We start from the raw sequence: 24,677 nt of genomic DNA, 5'->3' as shown, positions 1-24,677 counted from the left end.
GTTGTTTTGGGTCCCTGCTGCCTGCAGCCCTGATTTTCAACAATGCCAGAGGCATTGAGCAGTTGTGGACTTCAGCCAGACAGTGTGCCCACTGTGACTGGCCCTGCCCACCAGCTCTGCAGGAGAATGGGAAACATGCAAAACCAAAGCTGACTAGAGGCTACTCAGAAAGCAGGCCCGCCTTCCCTGGGACGCATTGGCTGTAACCTCTGGCCCAGCAGCCTTTGGCTGAGATTTTAATCCCAAGAATGGAGCTGCCTGCTACCTTGTGGCACTCCGGAGCGGTGGGCGCTGGGAAGAGATGCATGTAAAGGTGTACAGAATGTTCGAAGGAATTGTGGCTTACACCTGTCATCACACTTCTTGTATAATCTACCAAGTGTGTGGGCAGCTGGGAAAGAGGAGAAAACAGGGAGGGAGGAGGGCGTGAGTCACTGTAGCTAAAGCTTCATCTTGCATTTCCAAGCCAGGCAGAAGTGGAAGTGGCAGGGCCACCGGCTCCTGGCCATACAAGCAAACACCAGAGAAGCACAGGGTTCCGCCCAGGCAGCACTGTGTCCTGGCTACTCACCCCGTGATGGACGTGTCCACCTCGTGCATCAGCGGCACCGTCAGTGTGAGGACGTTGTTGTGAAGGGACTCTGAGCGCTCCACGTTGCCACTGTGCAGGGAGAGAGGCGGGATGCCAGTCAGCACAGCCTGCCCGCGATGGGCCTCTCCCCTCCCAAAGAGGGACAGCCCTCTGTTCTGTACCTTTTTACCCTCAACTCTGTTTTTGGTCCCTGTATGGCATCATAGTGGGCACTCTATGGTTTCAGTTGTGTTCCCCACCCCATAAAGATGTGAGGGCAAGTAGTGTACAGGGCAGGTGACCCCAGGAGACAGCAGGGGGTAGACAGGAAGGCAGGCAGAGAAGCAGGGCATGTGATCCAGGTCAGCCAGGCTCCATCTGACCAGGGAACTCCAGGAGGCAGTGTGGAGTACCCAACCTCATCTTCCAGCTGAGGCCATGGGAGCTGATCAATGACTCCTGAGACCTGCTGGGGGGTGGGGTTGGGGGATTACTTCCCTGGCACGTGCCCTATGTGCACGGTGAGTGAGGTCTGGCCAGAGAAAGCCTCAGGCAGAAGGATAGGTGCTGGGAATGGGAACTGTCCAGTGTGTGTGTGGTAGAGACGAGCTCTGAGAGGTTATGGGTGGGCACCAAGAGCGTGTGCTGCTTCTGCAGGGCTTATTCCATGAATAATGGACAACCGAGGTTAGGGCACTGCAGCTGGGAAGACGTTTGCTTGCATCTAGCAGCTATTTCCCATCTAATGGCATCATCCATCATCCACGGACAACCAAGCCCAGGAGAGAGGCCCTGGGTAGCACCATCTCGATAAATATCACGGGAGCTCCTGCTATAGGACTTCTGGCTCAAGCAGGTTCACATACAGGCCTCCTCCTCGGGGTGAGGAAACACAGAAGGGGGAGGCTTGCAGGGTCATTCTGGAAAGGTGATCACAAAGTGGGTGATGGTGTTGAGGGCTACCATGTGCCAGGCAGACCCCCAGCCATGACGGAGCTGGGTATTCAGAGTAACCCCAGAAAGGGGGGCTCACCCACTGCTGACGGGTAAGAAGCAGCTCAGACAGATTAGGTAATTTGCCCCAAGGACCCACAGCAACTGCTTTTCCACTGTGATGCCTTTTCCTGATGCCAGATTTGGGGGTTTGGGGGAGGGGAGAAGAGGACAAGAGAGAAGGCCCAGTTTCCCTTCACAGCTTTATGAGATTTCAAATATGAACTGTGATTATTATTGCAGAAAAGCAATCGCCTTGGAAAAAAGCACGGCTATTGGGAACACAGTGCTGAACCTGGCACCTACACTTGGTTCCACCTCACAGAACGAACACGGGGTCCCAGCTGAAAGCTAAGTTCACCCTCCAGGGGTGGAAGGCAGGACCTGCTGCTGAAGTTTGGACACAGCTCATCCGGACCACATCCCAGCACATCATCCCCTAAACTTGTGCAGAGTTCCTCTCCCCACCAGCAAGTGCTGAATGTAACCGTTTTTCAACAGACTCACAGCCCCTCTCCTCCTCTCTCCTATTGTTCTGAAACAATGGTGCTCTGTGACTCTGACCCCTGACTTCTCTTCTGTCTTCCGCAGATGAGGTGACATCCATCATGGTTTGCAGAAGCAGCAGGATCAGGTGCCCATCCAGTCCCACTTCCCTGCCCTTCCTTTCCCAGGGGCACAATAAACGCTGTGCAATCTCTGCGCAGGAAGGACCAGAGGCAACTCCTGAATGGGTGGGGGGATGGCAACACCTGGGCCTGCTCCCTGCCCCAACCCAGTGTCCTGCCAAGTCTGAGCAATCAGTTCCTGACAGAAGCGCCACCCTGTGCCCTGCCATTTGTCCAGCCACCTGTGGCTGCTGGCAGCTCTGGCCCAACAGTCTCATCTGTCATCGGGGGACCGCTCCAGACTGAGTGAGGTTGCAAAGTTGAGATAAAGAGGCTGAACATCAAAAGGCCCCCAGTTATTCTGCAAGCTCGTGACTTACGATGCTTCCCAAAGTCTGCAGAGCCAGGCTGCCAGACAGAAGCTCTTGAGAAACTGTTTAGTCTCAACTTTCTGTCCTCCTAAATCCACAAGTAGGCAAGAGAGCTTCAAAGAGTGGTGATGGGAAGAAAACGATGATTGGTATTTTAACTGTGGCTTTCAAGATAAGGAGCTTTAAGGATCGGTCCGTCACAGCAGGGAGTCCGGTGCTGTGGCTGCCCTCTGGGACAGTAAGATCAGATTTTCACCAAAGTCTGGAGTGTAATTGGTGCCTGAGACATTCAGCTGCAGGTTTAATAGGCAATATAATTTCTTTAACAACTGTAATTCAAATAATTAGAAGATTCTGATTATTTAATTACTTAAGCTACCAATACTAGCTTGGCTAGGTGTTCAGTAATGCTATACAGAAATATTAATGTACATAAAAGGATGTTCTTGAATTTGTAAATTATAAGGGTTTTCTTACGTGCCCAGTACTGCATCTGGTAAATAACAGGTGCTTAATAGATGTGTGTTGAGTGAAACTGTGCCCAGTACAGAGTTAGGGACTACACAGAGTAATCACTTGATGAGACTTAAAAAAAAAATTCAATGCCCAGATCTCATCCCAGACAAATTAGATGAGGATCCCTGTAGGGAGGCTCCCAGGTGATTCCAGTGGGCACCTAAGATTAGAGCACCACTGGTCTATGGACATGAGACCATGAGATGAAATTTTCACCCTGGTGTAGTTGCGTCCCTCCTTTGATACCTTAGATTAACCCTGAGTGGGACTGGGAGGTAGTTGGAGTTTCCTCTTTTTGACAAGGAAAGTCTCTTTCATGTCATATTTCCTGCCCAAATGTTCCTTCTCAGGAATATCAGCTGCCTGAGCTGTTGAGAGACCCAGACAGCACACTGATGGGAGAGTTTCCTGTGGATCCCAGAAACAGCAGGAAAATGACAATTTTCAGGTTTGAACAGGCATCTGCCCCCCTTTACTAAATCCATCTTGCACTCTCTCACTCTGGGCAAGCTGTTGCACTGTATCACTCCCTTCCTCCAAAACTATCATTTTCTCCCCACTGCCGGAGGAAAGCAGTTGAGACTTCCCGGGCCCTCTGTGGCCCAGCCCAATCTCCTCTTTCAGTCCCACCTTCCTTTTACTGCCCATGTATATTCTCCGCCCCTCCTCTAAGATGGTCAGGAATCTCCACCACACTCCAATGCCCACCCGCCACATGGGGGTGACAGAGCAGGCTGCGCCATGCACATCCTCACTTGGGCTTCTTCAGCCTGAAAACAGAGTCCTCCGTTCAAATGCCTCCACCCCAGTGAAGCCCTTCTGGATTCTAGCAATGGGAACAAAGTCTACCTCCTCTGTGCTTTGCATGTATCTCTGTTAGATCACAACCATGAACGACGTGATCGTGAAAATAGTGTGAATAAAAAATAATCGTGTCTTGCATAATTTCAAAGCTCGCAAGCCCAGCCAATTGTAATTAGAAATGCTATACTACTCCTGTGGCAGTACTACCCTGACAAACTGCACTGGAACGTTGTGCAGGGTCTGGGTGACTGCTGGGCTATATTTTAACATCCACTTTGGTTCTCATTTCCATCTGCTTTGCATAGCCTATTACAATATATAGAATATAATTAGTGTTTGTCCCACTAGTGCTGAACTAAAGGCCAGAAAGTCATCACCTCTGGAGTGAATGCTGGGTATGACAATACACGGTAAGGAGGGTCAAACAACCACTGTGATGTGCTGTGCTCTCATTTTTAGAAGAAAGAACATTCTCTAAAATATTAAAGAAAACGCGCCCCCCCCCCCCACCTCCCAAAATTGGGAAAGTGGCATTAAAAGCAAAAATATGCTAGGGTGGTGGGAGATTGAGGGGCTCTGAAAATGTATGCTTCACAGTTGTTCCAAAGGGAAAATTAACCTTAATTCTGTGAGTTTTAAATAACATTGAGACTAGCAAGGCCTCCAGCGAAAAAACAAAGCCCTACCAGTGCCTCTGCTGTCTGCTGTTGGCTTATACAGTATTTGTTGGGGCCTGACCTAAGCTTCCCAAACGCACAGAGACTTCAGGCTTTGGGGGCAAAGCCATTAATAGAAAGAGGCAAGATAGAACTGCGGGTGACGTTGAAAGATTTAGCACTCGGGAAGAATATTAGTCTAATCTTTGGGTAATTGATGTTTTAGTGAAAATTCAAGAACCACTCATGCTGGGGTGAGCATGACAGCATGTTAAAGTTCAAGTTTTGGCTGAGGTACAATAGATGCCAAAATTCAGAGGAAAGCACTAACTCAAGATTTACTATGTCTGGTGGCAAAAATCCAAGCTGTAACATCACGGATGTAATGGAGTTGGGAGAGGAGGATTCTTAGAGACAGATTTTGGAGAAAGCGGTCCATAGTCAGGAGGGTGACTGCCTTTTAAGTCAAGTTTTAGGGACCCTCTTCAGGACAGTCAGACGCAGGCCCCAGAAACATAAGGGGAAGGGGTTGCTGGCTTTCCTCTCCTGACCCCACAAGATCGCCTGCCTTTCTAGAGACTGTCAGGGGTGAGACTCCTGAGTGGGATCTGAATGTGAGAGTCAGTGTGAGGTCACCTTTGGTCCTGGCCCTGGGTACAGTCTTGGCAGCAGGAGCTGAAGGCATCTCCAGCTGCCTAGAGGCTGAGGTTGGAGGATGTAATGAGGGGGGAAGCACAGGTGAGCATCCCCAGTTGGGGGGTGGACAAGGGGAGGGTCTCCAAAGGAGAAGAGTCAACTCAAGACACCCAGACTGACTGCTCACAGCACTGCCTGTTTAGTAAAACCTTTCTTGTTTCCCTTTGACCTCTCACAACCCCGGCTGTGAGCCTGGAGGGCTCTCAGGAAAAGCAGGAGGGCCAGCAGAAGCACCACTGGAGGAAAGCTAGACAACCCACAGAAAGGCTACCCTCCTCCAGCCTTGCCTTGGGGAGGGGAGGAAGCCTTAAGCTGCAATCAAGTTTTGATTACTGGGACAAGACACTTTGATTATGGATTAATGAGTTATTTTGAGGCTTGAAGTGACTATAGGACTATTAACCAAGAGTGAGCTATGAACCCATGGGACTGTCCTAGACTGTCTCCGAGAACCAGAAATGAACAACCCTTGCCAAGTGGGCTTAAAGAGAGTAGGGATGAAAATGAAGTTGCTTTACGCTTGCCAATGAGTGCACCGTACTTGATGGATGAATCATAATGCTGCCGTCTCCCTCTGAAATTTATGTTCATTTGTTCATGATCCAACCCCTGCAGCCAGCACACTGCTCCCCAAGAGCAGGGATTTTTACCAACTTTGGTCCCTGCTGTATCTACCCTTGTCTGACACAGTGGCTAGTTGGAGTAAGTGCTCAAAGGTTTTGTAGAATGAGGGGTGGTGCCTGCCCTGGGCTGTTCTGCATCTGCCTCCATCTCTGGACCAACCCCTTCTTGACGTGGTTTGAGATGGAAGACTCTCTCTCACTCATCCCTGCTCCCTTCTCAGCTCCCACTTGGTGCTTTAAACTTGATGGACACACACAGGGTTGAGAAGGAGTGGTCCAGAGCTGGACTCCTTGCTTATTAACCAGGCACGGCATACGGGGGTCAGATGCCCAGCTGAGCTGCCTGTTATCCTGCATGATGGGGCTTGTGTACAGAGTCTGGGAGATGACCTTCTTTCTTAAGTCAGAATGTGGGACCAGGAGCTCTTTCTCAGTGCTCGAGGGTGCTGTCCTCCTTGGAGGAAGGCCTGGGTTGCGCACCTTCATTTCAGAGATGACCGTGTGGTTGGGGGAGGAGCCTGAGTTTCACAAAACTCAGTCCATTGCCTTGCTCTGCACCCCAGATCCTGTGGGCCTCCAGGCCCGGCTGCACGCTAACCTGTGGCTGTGTGACTGCCTTGGCCTGGTTGACTTGTAGCCGCTGGTTTTGTGGTCTGCTCACCAGTGCCTGGCCTTCCATTTTCCCGGCCTCCCTTAGTCATGAGATTCCTGATCTTGTTATCTCACCACCTTTCTTTTTTGTGCATTTTGCCTGATCTTGCCCTTCTGAGTGTTTGGTTCAGATCTCCAGACCACCTCTGGGATGGACCTAGGCCTCTTGGCATGACATTTTGGTTTGAAGATTAAGGCAACTAGAGAAAAAAACATGATAATCGAATGCCTGATCCTTATTCAGACTCTGGACCAGTATAATAATGGCTACACAGTCATTCTTGGGATAATTAGAAAGTGGGCTAGAGATTAGATAACAGCATTGCATCAGAGTTACAGCTCCTAAATAACTATACCAGGGTTATTTAAGAGAACGGCCTCATTCTTAGGAAGTACACGTGAAAGTACTCATGAGTAAAGAGGCATGATGTCTGCAACTTACTTTTAGATGATTAAGGGGAAAAAAACCATACACAGAAAGAGAATAACAAAATAAAAGAGGCAGAGTGTCAAGCTTGAGTGAATCTGTAGAAAGGGTGTATGGGAATTCCTTGTACTATCCTTCACAACATTTATGTTAAGTTTAAAATCATTTCTAAATTAAAATTCAAGTAAAAAGGTTGCCTATCCAATCTATACAATCAAAGCTTGTGTCTCCCTATTCACCCACCTAAATACTTCTCCTTCCATCCCAGTCAAGCCCTACTCAGATGGTAGTACTTCGAGGCAAGTGTGGATTCTGGCTTGTGTGGGCAGTTTATTAGCCTTAAGTCCCTCCCAGGCACCCCTGGCCACACTGGTGTGTGAGAGGCAGGAGCGCAGTCCTGAGGGAGGACATCCCTACTGCACAGTGCCCTTCTCTATCTGTCCACCTGGTTCCTAGGACAAGCTCTCTCTTGGGGACCATCTTTTGGGAGCCTCCACCAACAGGCTCGGCCGGGACCTCAGGCTGCAGGTGCCCTGTCCCTGCATCAAGGGATGCTAGAGCACACTGACCACATACCACGAGAAGTGACTGACCACAGCGCACCCACAGAGGGCATCTGTGAATGGTTCCAAACACATGGGCTTGGGCTAGAATCCTGACCTCTCCGGGCCAGTCTCTCCTCAGTTGTAAAATCGTTACCTCTGACTGGACGATCCCCAGTTTTTCCCAGCTCCGTCTGACCTGGTGTCTGCACAAGCAGAAGGAGACAAGCACCATCCCTAAGAGACCCAATTCCATGCAGTCATTTGGGGCTTTATCACTGAGCTGTTCCTTCCTCCTCAGAGTCTGTTCAGGCATCATCATCAAAGCATGACCAGGGCATGACCTTGCTTGGTCCCATAAATCTCTCATCTTGGAAAAAAAATTTAAATCCCTCTTACCTCTGAGCAGTAACGATGAAGCTGAGAACTTCCTCTTCCCCAGACAGGTGGCTTGTATCAAAGATCACGCTGAATTCATACTATGGGAAAAGAAAGTGACATTTGGCGCTAGCCAGCATTCCAAACTTAAATGCTACAGTCTTCTGCAGTTTATGACCTCTGGATGCTCATTTGCACGATAAGCTTTATGGTTTATGCATCTCTTTCTGATGGTTGGGCCAGAGATACAACTTTAGCAATAAAAACCAGCCCAGAGCCCACTCTGGCGAGAGGCATGTTGTCCTTTTTAGCAACTGAGGTTCTCGTTAGGAAGCAATATGCTTGAACTCTTAAACCAGGACTTCCTAAATTTCACTCACACACCATCATCCCAATTTTTGCCACATCTGCTTATCATATCACCTGTGATAAGTACTTTGTATTTTTACTGCCTCACTCTTTCTATTTAAAGACTATTTTAAAGAGAAGAATTTATATCACTATCACAGATGGGAATCCAGGATCACTTGCCATAAAGAGGAGGTCATCATAAAAAGAAATAATGAAAACAAAGTGATGTTGAATTCTGTTGCCTGCTGAAGGCTCTGAGCCTAAGGTCTGCTCTGTTTTGATAAAAGGGAGATAAACAAGTGATAGAGACATTGCAGCACTACTGGAGACTTCCACCTGCAAAAGGTTAGGATTGAAAGAGCATTGAAAAGGTAGTAGCTTTCTCATTGTCAGTCAATGCTGTTTAGCGCTGTGTCCACGCATCACCTAAAAGCATCTCAGGTGCTGCCAGTAGTGACCATCCTCTGATTTGGGGAGCACCTTCTCAAGCAAATGGTTTTCACTGTCTTCACATCGGGCAAGTGTGGGAATGGGGGAGGACTGCTTGGGTGGGGCTTATAGAGCCAGGCTCCACCACAAACTGTGTGATCTTGGCCAGATACTTGATCTCTGCATTTCAATAAAAAAGAAGAGGGTGGACAAAATGATCCTTAAATTCCATCAAGTTTTGGGAGTCTCAGTTCAGTTCAGTTCTCAGTCATGTCTGACTCTTTGCGACCCCATGAATCGCACGTAACACGCGAGGCCTCCCTGTCCATCACCAACTCCTGGAGTCCACTCAAACTCACATCCATCGAGTCGGTGATGCCATCCAGCCATCTCATCCTCTGTTGTTCCCTTCTCCTCCTGCCCCCAATCCCTCCCAGCATCAGGGTCTTTTCCAATGAGTCAACTCTTTGCATGAGGTGGCCAAAGTATTGGAGTTTCAGCTTCAGCATGACTTATTTAATATCTAAATATTTGGGTTCCTTTATGAAGAATTCTAGGCAATGGTCTAAATCTGCAAACTAGATTCTACTGAACTGACCACTACCTGAAAGTAATGAATGTTGGACCACAACTAGAGTGGACACTGGACATCCCTTTCTAGACTTTCTGTTGTGGTGAGACCTGTCAGCTTACAGTGAGGCTGGGGAGTGGAAACAGAACAGGAAACAGAGCTGGAAAACACAAATGATGGGAAAGTCAGGGGTCTTGTCTCAGCAAAGAGTTTGACCCAGCAGGAGATCTGAATTAAACGCTCTAACGATAAAAGTAAGGTGAAAGGCAAAAGACTTGGGCATGAGGCCAACGAGAGCCAGCAGCCTGGGAGAGCAGAAAGTCAGGAACCAGGCAGGCTGGTTGTGAGAGACTGAAATATATGGCCAGCAAAGTAAGCAGATAATGTGGTCATGAGGCTTAGCAGATGGTCGGAAGTCAGACAACTCACAGGTCTAAGGGAAAGGGAAGGACAAGCCAAGCTGTGGATAGAGGGAGCCCCATCCCTGTTGGGTTGCTTCTTGGGCTTTCTCCAAGGACTCATTCCCAGACCTCCTGCCTCCAGGTTCAGCCTTGCTACAGGTGTTCACTTCTGTATGTGGGAGGAAGGCAGTGACATTACCAAGTTGGAAAAAAAAGTCCAACATTCAACATCCATTCTTCTGTTGGCTCAATGACTATTTTGAGAGCTAATGAATTCTAATGAAATTTAGGCCCCAGAAGTCAGGACTGCTTTATTTTTATTATATTCATTTATTCACCTTTTTTTTTTTCATGGGAAATGATCAATCCTGGATCCATCTATGAAATTGTTATTGCTTAGTGGCTAAGTTGTGTTCAACTCTTTTGAGACCCCACAGACTGTAGCCCACCAGGCTCTTTTGTCCATGGAATTCTCTAGGAAAGAATACTAGAGTGGTTTGCCATTTCCTTCTCTAGGGGATCTTCCCAACCCAGGGATCAAATCCACATATCCTGTGTCTCCTGCACTGGCAGGCAGATTCTGTACCACTGAGCCACCAGGGAAGCATCTGCGATATCCTTTCAAAGTATCTTTAAAACTAGCAAGATGCACCCTAGGTTTGGGAAGGAGGCTGAATTTTACAACAAGATGGCTACTTTTAAAGTGTTTCAATTAAGTCTGTTCCCTGTTGCTCAAAAGATTTCAATTATATTTGTGTGTGTGTATGGGGGGGCATATATTTTACTATAGACAATGATGCCTAGGGCTCAGGGTCCTTCTCCTACATCTTAACCCTACCTGGGATCTCATGGGACTTGACCCGAATTCTGCCAGCTTTTTCTAAGCCACCTCTTGAGGTTTCCCTTCTCCTGGGATGAATGTGAACAGAATGAAGATCAGAGCCAGAAAAGGGCTGAGGAATCACAGAGATAACAACCACTGTAGATTGGACTGGGTACATTCAACGAGACTGAGGGGTTCAAGAGATTTGCTAAGAAATGAGCAAACCTTCCTACAAGAATGTTCTAACAACTGGTTTGTAAAACAGCTAGTATACATTAGGAACAAAAAGCCTTAGATATTAAAATGACCCAATTTCATGATATAGGCAGGAGAAAAGGATTAAACTTTCTTTTTTAAGTGGAGGAAAAAGGTAGACAAAGGAACACAAAATTTCCTTCAAATCACAGCAGGGAAAACAGCCTCCATTTTCAAAGGCAGATCTGCCTGGTCTTTTAGGGTCTAGTTTTGCCTCCAAAAATCGCATCTTCTACATGTTTGCACCTTTTTAAAATGATGTCACATACTAGAATGCTCCATGAATCTCCAAATCAGCTAAACCATATTATTGTTTGAGCTTAGAAAATTTAGCTCCTTATAAATGCCAAAATGACTGTAATTTCCTGAATTCTTCTGAATAAACGATTATGTATGTTTTAAGAATTTTAAGAGGTCTCTTCAAAAAAAATTGTGAGTGCCCAGAGGAGTGGCAGCCCGGACTATAGATCACTAGCCAGGACCACATCTTCTCCAAAGTGGTCTCAGGAACTCAAAGTGGCATGCGATGTCCCAGAAAAAATATGTCAGGCCAACCAGATGGTGCTCAACAACATACAAAGGCCATTGTGTGTGTCTCACATTTGAGGTACATCATGTGGACCAAGGGGAAAGACCACATGTCCACGGCTAACCTGGAGTAGACTTAGCTATGGTCATTCATGTGGCTGGCTGTGCCCAGGCAGGACTTGGCTGGCCACTCCAGTTGCTGTGGGAGGCAGGGGTCGTGGAGGAAACCTCAGGGAGGCAGTTGGCAGAGTCAGTGGCTGATGGGATGGGCTGGAGGCTGCTGCCAAGGAAGCGTCCGGTCCCTGTCCCTTACCTTTGACTTTGACCTCATGAAAGGAAATCCCACACTGCATTTGAGGAAGTCCAATTCTAGCAGTTCACAGGAAATGCCCATTTCCTCCTGAAAGACAAAAAGCATCAACAGATGGGCTGGATGCATCAAGACAGGTGTGTGGAAGGAGCCCTAGGGAGGCAAATCCAGACTTTAGCAGACATGGTTCTTCTTTTGGAAAGTTCTCAGACAACGGTCACTGTTGGTTGGCTGCACTGGAATGAGAACCCCCCGCCAGGCCAAGTTCCTGGTCCTCCTCTGACTGCACACCTCCCCACTCCTTTGCCAGAGGTTCCTGGGAAGACAAGTGCAGAGGACAAAACCACTCTTCATTCTTAACCAACCCTTTGGTTCTGAACCCTGATGTTCTCCCAGTGAAATGGGCCAGCCCATTTGTGAGCTGGATGTCTCCTTAGGTTTGGATTAAAAGGCATTCAAGTTACCTTCCTGACCCCTTTTATCCTATGCCCACACCCTAATCCTGCCTCTCAAGATCTTATCTGAGGAAAGACAAATGCTAAGAAAATCACACCAGGGAAAACACAGGGATTCTTTTCACAGTCTGAATCAGTGAGGGCTGAGCTGTCTCCCCAGCAAGCCTTGCCAGAGTTGGGGCTGGGTGCAAGGGCAAGGAGGGAGTTCCAAGAGTAGCCAGCCTGGGCTGGACTCTACAGACTGAGGCACGAGGAAGCCAGGAGAGGCGCTGTGGAGAGCTGCCATCTTTCCATCTGGACGCATGGTTTACAATCAAGGTCAAAAGAAAGCAGGAGGCTCTTCATAACCCATAGGGCCTCTCTGAGTCACTGAGGCCTAATCAAGACTTCTGAGGGGACACAGAATGTTTGCAGATTCTGGAAAAGGAGAAGGCACAGGATAAAAGTAGCACTGGCTGAATGTCTAGAAACTGGGGCGCTGGAGTTCAATGAGGCTATGTGACTTCCCCAAGGTCATTCTAGGCTGACTCTAAAACCTGTCTCCTTCCCCTTTGAAAGGCCTGGGTTTCTAGAAGGACTGAGCACAGCCAACACCACAATGGCACCAAAAGGAACCAACTTGTGTGGACTCTTGCTCTGAAATGCCACCCATGCTTCCTCCTCCCATTGCCGAGAACAGCACCTTTCAGCTCAGACCAAGATTCCCAGGCAGATGGGTGCAATAAAAATTTTCACTGTATGTCCAGTGAGGGAAAAAAATGTGAGTGCTTACCATAAAATACCTACTTAGTTACAGGTTACACAGCATATGATTATACTAATGTGTTATCAAGATTATCAAACAAAAAAGTGGAAATGAAAAAAAAAAAAACTCATCTGTGAGGTTAGAAGTCAAGATAGCAGTTGGGAGGCAGTAAGTGGAAGGTAATAAGTGCTCCCCTTGTAGCTCAGTCAGTGAAGAATCTGCCTGCAGTGCAGGAGACCCAGGTTCGATCCCTGGGTTGGGAAGATCCCCTGAGGAAGGAAGTGGCAACCCACTCCAGTATCCTTGCCTGGAAAATCTCACGGACAGAGGAGCCTGGTGGGCTGCAATCCATGGGGTCGCAAAGAGTTGGGCACGACTGAGTGACTAACACTAACTAAGTGGAAGGGAGTTCTTGAGGTGCTGGGGTTTGTTCATTATGAAAATTCGCTTAATGATTTATGTACTTTTGTCCATTTTCTAAATATCAATAAAACTTTTATTTATAAAATAGCAACAAAACAACCTAAAATAAAAAGAAGCAAAAGATAGGAGATATATAAATGTAAAAGGAAACGAAAGCTTATCTTTCAGTATCCGGTCTAGATATCCAATGGGGATTACTGACCTCAGTGATTTTAAAGTTTTCTGATGGTTCTCCGTGTCCTTAGTCAGCATTTCTCATGCAGTGGGCTTGGGCCCTCCTGTGTTAGAACTGCTTTGGGAACATTCTTTAAAAATACAGATTCGTGGGCCACACCCAGTGGTCTGAGTAGGTAACTGAGTAGACTCTGAGACTGTGGGGCCTGAGATAAGCACTTTCAATACAGGTTAGGTGATACAGCAAGCGTCCTGCTCCACAACGATTTGGGAACCATTGCTATGAGCTCCCCATTCTCTGGTCCATTCTACAGGCTGCTTAAGGAATCTTCTTAAAATGCCTTTCTCTATTGTGAACAGAATAAAGCTCAAAATCTGAACTCTGGCATCCATTTGGCCCCTACCTTTCTGAGTACATACATCACTGTTCTACAAATACCCTTTTCTTGGTATCATTTTCACACCTTTTGTCTAAGTTGTTTCCACTATCAGGAACACCTTTCCTCAGCTATTCCTCCATGGTTTTCTTCTCCCATCTTGCCCCAACACTAATGGGCGATAAGTTGGCATATATAATATGGACATGGAACAGGATTTGGAATGAACCCCAAGCATGGATTCCCATGATCAGCACTGAGGATACAGGTCTGAATTACTCTGGAACAGAGGAGCCCTCCATTTACTTGGCTTTGATCTAACACTGCTTCTGATTACCTGAGAGTTGCTGAACTACCTTATTTTTGTTAATTCCAAAGATGCAAGAAAATAACATTAGTCCAGCATTTATTGCCTTATTCCAAGTCTCTCTTCCACCTACTCAGTCTAACAGAAATGAAAATTCCAGTTGGATATTGAGGTGGAGAATAAGCAAAAAGAGCGAAAACCAAAGATTTCTGTAGGAAGGAGAGTGCTCAGCATATAGTCATGACTCAAACACTCTTAAATGGTGTCACAGGGAGGAATGTCATGGATTACCCTTCTGTGCCTGCCAGCACCAGCCCAGCCCTCCCGTGGCTATGTAAGTCCTCTTGACTGAAAGGTTTTAATTCTATTCTCCACTCTCCACTGCAGCAATTAGGGAAAGAGCCAACTCTTCCCCCTCCCACCCTCAGAGCATGGGCTTCTGCATGTAGATGGTGCAGGTACTGCACCCAGAACCCCTTTACTGGATGGCTTCCAGTCCCTGGTTGAATGGGAACTGCTTTGCCTGAGAGGTTATAACATCCTTCCTCTGCAGCCTATGATCAACAGGGGTGCAGAAGGCCACCCCTTTGCCTCAAGGTGAGACCAGCTGTGCTGTGAGATTCATATTCCAGAGCCCTGCTGCAACAGGCTGAGAGCACATCCCTGTTTGCCCGTGTCCTCTGCCCTAGGCTGCTCCCTTATTCCTCTTCTCCCAAGAGCATTTCTGTACTAAATCACTTGCACAGGAATCCCCATCTCAGATTCTGCTTCAGCGAACCTGACCTCAAACAATACTCTTTACAGATAAGGCTGCTGGTACCAAAAGCTTCTGGGAAGTGCTGGGCATCTGTTCCCAGGTGGGGAGAGGCAACAGAAGGGGAACCCCCATGTGCTAATGAATGTTGTTCAAATTCATACCAACCAAAGGAAGACTTTCTAACTGCAGGTTATATAGCTGCCCCCATTAGGGAAGCATTTCACTTTAAAGCCCATCAGCACCTCCTTTGCTCTGGTTTTATCCAGAGCAGCCTGGGCCATGAACTTAAAAAACAGGGTCATTATGAAGCCAAGTACCAGACCCGCACCCCCACCCCCACCCCCAGTCCCTTCCCTGTAGTCAGGCAGGTACCCTGTAGGCACAAGAAGTCTCAGGGAAATTTAAAAAATGTATTTGGGGTGATATGGCTAAACTAAGCCTGGTTTCAGACAGCATCAGGAATAGTGATCTAGTTGGGGAGAGAATGCTTATTACCTCTGCCCAGGAGGTACATGATGAGATTCTAGGGACCACACTTCTCCTTGGCTCTGACTCCTTTCATGCCCCAACCATTGCTCACATTTGAGAACTTCACCTTCAGCACTATTGCAAGACTTATGATGAAGAGCTCTCAGCTAATGGGGAATGTGGACCAGGGAACTGTCTACCCTTTGTCCCTGATTGCCAGACAGTGTAGAATCTGATTACTCAATTCAAATGCACTGAAATCTACTGAACCCTTGTTGCAAAGCTGCAGGCTTTCATGAAATCAACTAAAGTGATGCACAGAAACTGCCCAAACCACTTAAAAGTCTCTGATCTATCTGGATCTGATGGAGTTACTTAACAGTTAAAGAAGTCAAAATTATCCTTGGATGATAACACTTTAAGATATTTCAGAAGATAAGGATTTAAAATGAAAAGATCAAGAGAAGCCTTTGGGGAAAATATACTATCATAAAAACAACCTTTTTGTGATTGTCCTGAAAAAAACAAAAAACAAAAAAATGGCAAAATAGGAAGTAAAGAATGTTACCTTATGATATAACAGGAATAGTTATATCCAAAAGCTGCCTATCTAGGGACTCCCCTGGTGGTCCAGTGGCTAAAAGACCCCACGCTCCCAATGCAGGGGCCTGGGTTCAACCCCTGGTCAGAGAACTACATCCCACATGCTGCAACTAAGCCGTGGCACAGCCAAATAAATAAATATTTTAAAACAAAAACCAAAAGCTGCCTACCCAGCACTCAGTTACTTCTTCTGTTTCAGAAATTAATGCACTTCTATTTTAAAGATGCTACTAAAGCAAATAAGCCTTTGCCTTGGGTCTAAGAAATCTTTGACTACTGTAATTACCCTGTTACAAGAGCTGTTAAGTGTAGAATAACATAAACTTATTTTCACAATCTTCAGTTTTATCTTTCAAGGAAAATCTCAATCAAAACTTAAAAATTTTTACTATCAAGTTTTGGACCCTATTTTAAGAAGATTCACAAAACTAGTCTTTTTCCTAGTCCCCACTTTTCGTTGGCTTGCAGGGACACCCAATCCCATAAAATGCTATCAAGGTTTCTCCCTGGAGATCGATTCAGTTTAAATTTTTCTTTTTCTTTTTTAATAAGACCCATTACTCTCAGGGTCAGAGAAACATCAATTAATATTTTTTTAGAACACAAGATAAACGCATACTCAGTTTGTGAACGTTTGTTTCTGTATTCTCAGGACTGGGCACTCCGTAGTTTCTGAGTTTGCACTTAATACTTGAACAGGCCTTGGCTCCTCAGGGATTCAGATGAAGGGGCTGCAAGAGGTAGCTTATTTGCTGGTCTGCCTGGCATGGGAGATGCTTGTCTTGGCAAAAACCCTCTCTTTTCCAGACATACCTCGGCCGCCCTGGCCCCCGGGAGCTTGGCCAGTGGAGCCAGGCTCCAGCCCTGTTTGTAATGTGCGGGGTGGTTGGCAGGAAGAATCAGATCATGAAGTTAGTGAGCCTCCTTGGCCTTCAGGCTCCTTTTTCCCAATCACACAGGATTTGACTCTATTCTGGAGCCTCGGTTTTCTCTGACCACCAACACGGTGCCCTGTGCGAGTAGTAAATCCGCAAATCTGGTCAGAGCTTATGCTGGGCGCCAGGGCGGGTGTGAAGTTTAACTTCCCATTTGCCACTTTCTTGTGGGATTGTCAAACTGAGATGACCCTTCATGTTCTATGACTGAAGTTTGGTGTTCTTCTGAGACCTCTTTCCTTTCTTCCAGACACGTGAGGTGTGACCCCATGTGAGCTGGTAAGCTCTGTGTTAACTCAGTTAATAGAGAATTCAGGTGAATTTTGAAAGCACTTGATCCCAAATTCTCTAACTGAGAATTCAAGGTGAGAAGGGGTTCTCAATAACCTGGCCCAGTGAGTTAATAGAAAGAGTTTATTCCCAGGAAATACTCTATTGGCTCAACTCAAGGATGAGTCAGCCTGAGTCTCACCAGAAAAAACAGTGCTATTCCCAGAGGGAAATCCTCTGGGACAGGGCCCATGGAATTCCTCCCATGGAGTAAAGCACCTGGACTTGCAGCATAGAAAATGCACAGGCTTTGGCAACAGTGTCCCAATTTTGATGACTGGCTCAGATATGTAACAGCTGTGTGTTGTCAGGCAAATGAGCTAGCCTTTCTACAAGCCTCTACTTTCTCACCTGTGAAGTGAAGCCTTAGCACAGGCCTTATAGGACTAGGGGCTCAGATGGTAAAGCGTCTGCCTGCAATGCAGGAGACCCGGGTTCGATCCCTGGGTCAGGAAGATCATCTGGAGAAGGAAATGGAACCCACTCCAGTATTCTTGTCTGGGAAATCCCATGGACGGAGGAGCCTGGTGGGCTACCTCCTGGAGTCCATGGGGTTGTAGAGAGTTGGACACGACTGAGTGATTTCACTGTGCACTATAGGCTATGGGACTGGTGCTGGCCTGCCAGTGCTGATGGTCGTGAAGACGGAGTTCACAGACGGCCCACCTCAGAACTAGCTTATTACATGCCAGGCAGCTCCTCTTATGCCCATGTTACAAGGAGGAAACTGGAACACAGAGAAGTTACAGCGCTTGCCCAGGCTTTTCTAGCTGCCAATGTAAGAATGGGCCAGAGGGGACCCAAGGTGGGGGATACCAAGCAAGGCACAGACAAGGTCCCTCTCCTCCTTCCCCTGAAGAACCCACAGAAACTAAGCCTGAGCAGGTGGGGAGTACAAACGCAATAAGCCAAGCGTGGCCTTTAAGGAACCTGAAGCACACAAGATGCCAGGACATATGCCAGTCATGGCTGATGGCCTGGCAAGGCTGGGGCAGTGGTTACAGGCCTCCTGCCGGATGAGGTTTGGCAACTAACAGCCTGAGAGAACAGAGGTGATTACCCACACACGTGGGGGTTTTGGAGGAACGGGCCAAGGCAACTACTACAAAGCAAGTCCGTTTTAAAAATTTGTCTAAACCCCTGTTTGGAAGCGACGGCCCAGACTATCCTGGGTTTGTTCTTTCCAAGCTTAAAAAAATTGAAGCAAGCAGGAGCTAAAGTCAAAACAAATGTTTGAGACAGATGAACCACATAACTGTTAAAGCCAAATGCCCCTGGGAAGCTAAGGAGTATTGAATTTGGAGCGTGCACTTTGAATAAACCCCGTCCCCATCACAGGCGGTGGGAAGTCAGCTGTCCCAGGAGGCGCAATTTTCTGATCAAAGTGGAGACACAGGAGGCTCCTCCCAAACAGTCCTCTTGGCCCTCAGGATGCTTTAAAACAAGTAAAAATTTTCTTGCATTAAAAAAAGAATACAAATTAGAAATGACTTGAATAAGCTGTCTTAGTCCTGTAACATGCCCCTCCTGTGCATTACACTAACTCTGAAGAGCAAATCTTTTTATTTTCCAAGATAACGACAAACCAGAACACCTTCCCAAATGCTGATGCCTTCCCCTTTTGGGGATGATGGGAAAACAAACAAGAATCTAAACAAACAAATAAATAAATCTAACAGCTCTAACTGAAAAGCCCAAAGTGAACAAACCAGAAATATGTGTCTTCTAAGGTTTAAGAAGTAATCAAAGTATTTGATTTTCATCCAGGAAGTTTTTCTTTCTGTTAAACAGAGACAAGTAACTTTTTCTTAAGAGTTTCAAAAATTTGTTTCTATTCCTAGATTTTTTAAAAAGGTATTTCCCAGAGCCTACACATTCTTGATCAACATACTAAGAATTCAAAGTTCAATTCCATCTCATAAATCAAATTATTTTGATATTCTATCAATCTTTTCCTTTGCCCCACAGGCTGGTTGAAAACTCTACAAGGTGGCAACCTCTCCTGAAATGATGGGGAAGGGTTTAACATCATGGCATAAAAACAATTTATGAATGGTATTTGTGTGAAAAGGTTTTGTAGGAGTCAAATGTATGGTGGGTACTTATTGAAAGCCCGGCCAGGAACCTTGGTATTAGGGACATACTTACAGTGGAGAGTTCCATCCCACCTACCAGTGCGCCTACACTCCTGTGGGCTCAGAACTCATTTGAGAAGGACCTTGCTCCAAGGGCCTTGCTACTCAAAGTGTGGTCCTTGGACCAGCAGCATCAGCATTACGTGGGAGCTTGTTAGAAATGAAGTTTCGATGAACACTGGGGTACACGTGTCTCCTTCAATTCTGGTTTCCTTGGTGTGTATGCCCAGCAGTGGGATTGCTGGGTCATATGGCAGTTCTATTTCCAGTTTTTTAAGGAATCTACACACTGTTCTCCACAGTGGCTGTACTAGTTTGCATACATTCCCACCAACAGTGTAAGAGGGTTCCCTTTTCTCCATACCCTCTCCAGCATATATTGCTTGTAGACTTTTGGATCGCAGCCATTCTGACTGGCGTGAAATGGTACCTCATTGTGGTTTTGATTTGCATTTCTCTGATAATGAGTGATGTTGAGCATCTTTTCTTGTGTTTGTTAGCCATCTGTCTGTCTTCTTTGGAGAAATGTCTATTTAGTTCTTTGGTCCATTTTTTGATTGGGTCGTTTATTTTTCTGGAATTGAGCTGCAGGACTTGCTTGTATATTTTTGAGATTAGTTGTTTGTCAGTTGCTTCATTTGCTATTATTTTCTCCCATTCTGAAGGGTGTCTTTTCACCTTGCTTATAATTTCCTTTGTTGTGCAGAAGCTTTTAATTTTAATTAGATCCCATTTGTTTATTTTTGCTTTTATTTCCAATATTCTGGGAGGTGGGTCATGGAAGCAACCTAGATGTCCATCAGCAGATGAATGGATAAGAAAGCTGTGGTACATATACACAATGGAGTATTACTCAGCCATTAAAAAGAATGCATTTGAATCAGTTCTAATGAGGTGGATGAAACTGAAGCTGATTATACAGAGTGAAGTAAACCAGAAAGAAAAACACCAATACAGTATACTAATGCATATATATGGAATTTAGAAAGATGGTAACGACAACCCTGTATGTGAGACAGCAAAAGAGACACAGATGTATAGAACAGCCTTTTGGACTCTGTAGGTGGGGGGGGGATGATTTGGGAAAATGGCATTAAAACATGTATAATTTTCATATAAGAAGCGAATCGCCAGTCCAGATTCGATGCAGGATACAGGAAGCTTGGGGCTGGTGCACTGGGATGACCCAGAGGGATGGTATGGGGAGGGAGGTGGGAGGGGGGTTCAGGATGGGGAGCACGTGTACACCCATGGTGGATGCATGTTGATGTATGGCAAAACCAATACAATATTGAAAAGTAAAAAAAATAATAATAAAAAAATTTTTTAAATAAATAAAATGTTAATTATGTTAATAAGTTAAAAAAAAAAAAAAAAGAAATGAAGTTTCTCAGGTCCCACCCAGACCTGCTGAGTTAGAATCTATATTTTAAGGAGATCTCCAGGTAACCTCTGTGCATGTGACCATTTGAGAAGCTTTGCTCTACATCATGGACCCATCCACTCAGAGAACATAATGTCAGCCCATGTAGCCCGCCTTCCTGTGCTTTCTACCTTCCAGAGAAAGATGGACCCAGCTGCTGCCATTTGAGGGCTACTGTCTGAGCAAGGACACACTTTTCTGGAGCTGGAGACCCACCTATTGACATGTCCCTTGTCTGGGTCCCCCCAAAGCAGATTCTGGAGCAAGGGCTGGGGTTCAAGTAGGTTGTGAGGTGACCTCAAGTGCTCCCTGAAGGAGTGGGGACATGTACCCCTAATGGGTGAAAAAGCTGGACATGTCTCTGCCAACACCTGCCTCTCCTTGGTTGAGAGTCGTTCTAGGGATACTGAACTCCCCTTGGCCACAGAAGTGACGAGGCCTGAGCGGATCCTCCCCCAGTGCAGCACCCCTGCAGCATGTTGTGGGCACACACAGTCCTGTTCCAGGGAGCAGGTGCTAACTAATCTCTCCCCTCTGGTTGGCACATGCGCTTTGCTACCTCTGGACACATCTCAGGACTCTTCTTCAAGGACTGGCCTCCTCTTTTAGGGTGATTCCGCCCTCCTTTCTGTTTCCTTGCTACCATGGCAGATCAGCTCCAACCTCTTCCTATCTAGGCCAGTGTAAAACAGCTTCTTTGTGGATGCCCTGTTCTCAGCTGTCCCAAGTCTGGTTTACAAGCTGTCCCATATGGATCTTAACACACTACTTCATTTCTGTGCAAAAGCCTTCAAAGGTTATATTAATAGCCTACACCTGTCACTGCTTCATAACTGGGGTGTGCACTGGAACACCTGAGAGCCACAGACACCATGCACAGCAGTGCCAGCAACGCAGGCTACTTATTGCACAAGAGACCTGCCTGAGGGTTGGGGGGCTGAAATCCAGCCCATGCTGCTTTCCCCAAGTCCTGCATCCTGGCGAGAGGCTACGGACCACCAGAGGGGGCACTTCTCTGCAATTCGTATAACGGTGCTAGACAGACTGTGATGATTTTGTGGAAAACTTTGTAAAACAAAAAAAAGCCCCCTTGGAAGCCCAGCTGTGGACCCACTGAATCACAGCACACAGCATGGGCCAGTGTTTGCTGAAAGCTCCCTGGGAAGTTCCAATACACACCCAAGCCAAGAACCCTCAGAAATTACATTAAAATCCTTCTTGAAGATTTGTTGTAATTTTAATGTGGGTCCAGACTGCAGGACCCACCTCCAGAGTGGGATTCTTTAGAGCAGAAGTAGGGTCAGGAAATCTGGATTTTGATTCTCAGGCAAACATTCTATATTAGCCTCTGGAACACCAGTCCTGAGGGCTGGCACGGTCACTGCCATTTTGGAGGTTAAGAGATGAAGACCCAGTTAGAAGGGGAAAAAGTGCTTTCCCTGGGGTTCTAATGCTGGTGAAGTCAGAATATCTTTTATTATGGTCCTCCTTGTCTACTAGTCCTCAGACTGGAGCCCTGCCCACCACGCACCCAGAGCACTGACTCAGAGAGAAGATGGACTCTATCTCCAGAGGCAGAGGCCAGTTCCAACACGGGTGCCCGCCCCCTGCTGCCCTGGAGGAAGCCCATCCATCCACTCAACAAGTGTTTCTTATTTTGTCTTAAATGGGAAACAGCTTCTATAGAATAATTCTTATGCATGAGGCACGTATGTTTTCTGTTACATCTTACATTCCTTTGTTCACGCCCCCCACTTAATAATTATTTATCAAGCAGTCTCCATGTCCCGCATTGGTCACATGCCTTTATAATATAGTCCTTGCTGTCTTCAGGGGATCTCCCAGCCTGGGAGGTGGGGAGAAGGACCAAGCTGTTTGAGGAATAACTGCACTCACGGCTAAAATCAATCTCTCTCAATAAGAGCATCTTCATTTCCTCCAACCGCACTGCCATTAGTCTTATTTCATTATTATTATGTAATATTATATACTTTCATTATTACTACTATTGCTTTCAGTTCATTTCAGTTCAGTCGCTCAGTCATGTCCGACTCTTTGCGACCCCATGAATTACAGCATGCCAGGCCTCCCTATCCAGCACCATCTCCCAGAGTTAACTCAAACTCATGTCCATCAAGTCGGTGATACCATCCAGCCATATTATCCTCTGTCGTCCCCTTCTCCTCCTGCCCCCAATCCCTCCCAGCATCAGAGTCTTTTCCAATGAGTCAACTCTTCGCATGAGGTGGCCAAAGTATTGCAGTTTCAGCTTTAGCATCATTCCTTCCAAAGAACACCCTGGACTGATCTCCTTCAGGATGGACTGGTTGGATATCCTGGCAGTCCAAGGGACTCTCAAGAGTCTTCTCCAACACCACAGTTCAAAAGCATCAATTTTTCGGCGCTCAGCTTTCTTCACAGTCCAACTCACATCCATACATGACCACAGGAAAAACCATAGCCTTGACTAGACGGACCTTTGTTGGCAAAATAATGTCTCTGCTTTTGAATATGCTATCTAGGTTGGTCATAACTTTCCTTCCAAGGAGTAAGCGTCTTTTAATTTCATGGCTGCAATCACCATCTGTAGTGATTTTGAAGCCCAAAAAAATAAAGTCAGCCACTGTGTCCACTGTTTCCCCATCTATTTCCCATGAAGTGATGAGACCAGATGCCATAATCTTCGTTTTCTGAATGTTGAGCTTTAAGCCAACTTTTTCACTTTCCTCTTTCACTTTCATCAACAGGCTTTTTAGTTCCTCTTCACTTTCTGCCATAAGGGTGGTGTCATCTGCATATCTGAGGTTATTGATATTTCTCCTGGCAATCTTGATTCCAGCTGTGCTTCTTCCAGCCCAGCGTTTCTCATGATGTACTCGGCATAGAAGTTAAATAAGCAGGGTGACAATATACAGCCTTGACGTACTCCTTTTCCTATTTGGAACCAGTCTGTTGTTCCATGTCCAGTTCTAACTGTTGTTTCCTGACCTGCATATAGATTTCTCAAGAGGCAGGTCAGGTGGTCTGGTATTCCCATCTCTTGAATTTTCCAGTTTATTGTGATCCACACAGTCAAAGGCTTTGGCATAGTCAATAAAGCAGAAATAGATGTTTTTCTGGAACTCTCTTGCTTTTTCAATGATCCAGTGGATGTTGGCAATTTGATCTCTGGTTCCTCTGCCTTTTCTAAAACCAGCTTGTTAGCTGTCCTTTAAAAATTTGTTTTTTAATATCTGACACACCACACAGAATGGGGGACTCTTAGTTTCCTGACCAGGGATTGAACCTGTACCCCTTGAGGTAGAAGCAGAGTCTTAACCACTGGACTGCCAGGGAAGTCCCTACCTTTCCTTTTCATTTAACTAAAAACATCTACAAGTTCTTTATTTTTTTAAAAAATTGAAGTTCAGTTAATTTACAATGTTGTGCAAGTCTCTTTTGTACAGCAAAGTGACTCAGTTTTACACACATATATATACATTTTTATTTTTCCACTAGTTCTTTAAATTATGAAATCCAAAACCCAACCAAGTTATCTCCCAGAAGTCTCATCAATGTTGACTTCATAGGAAAATTCAGTTCATCATGTGAACACACACATACAGGTCAAAAGTTATTATGACAATAGCCCAAAATACCATTCATAAAACAGCAAAAGCTAGCCGAGGGTCCTCGTGTTCAGAACTGTTGCCTAAATCCTATGAAACCACCATCACCAATATGAAAACCAGACAAAGACACAACCCAAAAAAGAAAATTATAGGCCAATACTTTTGACGAATATAGATGCAAAACTCTTAACAAAATGTTAGCAAGCTGAATCCAACAACACATTAAAAAAGCTCATACACCATGATCAAGTTGGATTCATCCAAGGGTCACAAGAATGATTCATTATAGGCAAATCAATATGATACACCACATCAATCAAAGAAAAGGCAAAATCCACATGATCATCTCAATAGAAGCAGAAAAAACATTTGATAAAATTCAACACCCATTCATGATAAAAACTCTTATGAAAGTGGATATAGAAGGGAC

General features: G+C 46.0%; 1 protein-coding gene across 1 annotated transcript in view; it reads right to left on the bottom strand.

Moving 5' to 3' along the window:
• The window catches only part of ITGA9 (integrin subunit alpha 9), a 360,880-nt gene that overhangs the window by 74,617 nt on the left and 261,586 nt on the right, over nucleotides 1-24,677 (bottom strand). The window contains exons 19-21 of the mRNA XM_055558670.1: nucleotides 11,508-11,594; nucleotides 7,858-7,937; nucleotides 572-661 (exon numbers count right to left, since the gene is read on the bottom strand). Of these exons, the coding sequence (XP_055414645.1) occupies nucleotides 572-661; nucleotides 7,858-7,937; nucleotides 11,508-11,594 (257 nt within the window). The remainder of the gene's footprint in view (nucleotides 1-571; nucleotides 662-7,857; nucleotides 7,938-11,507; nucleotides 11,595-24,677) is intronic.

The sequence above is a fragment of the Bubalus kerabau genome, chromosome 20 (assembly GCF_029407905.1).
Source record: "Bubalus kerabau isolate K-KA32 ecotype Philippines breed swamp buffalo chromosome 20, PCC_UOA_SB_1v2, whole genome shotgun sequence".
NCBI classification, from domain to species: Eukaryota; Metazoa; Chordata; class Mammalia; order Artiodactyla; family Bovidae; genus Bubalus; species Bubalus kerabau.
This window is presented reverse-complemented; position numbering and strand designations above follow the sequence as displayed.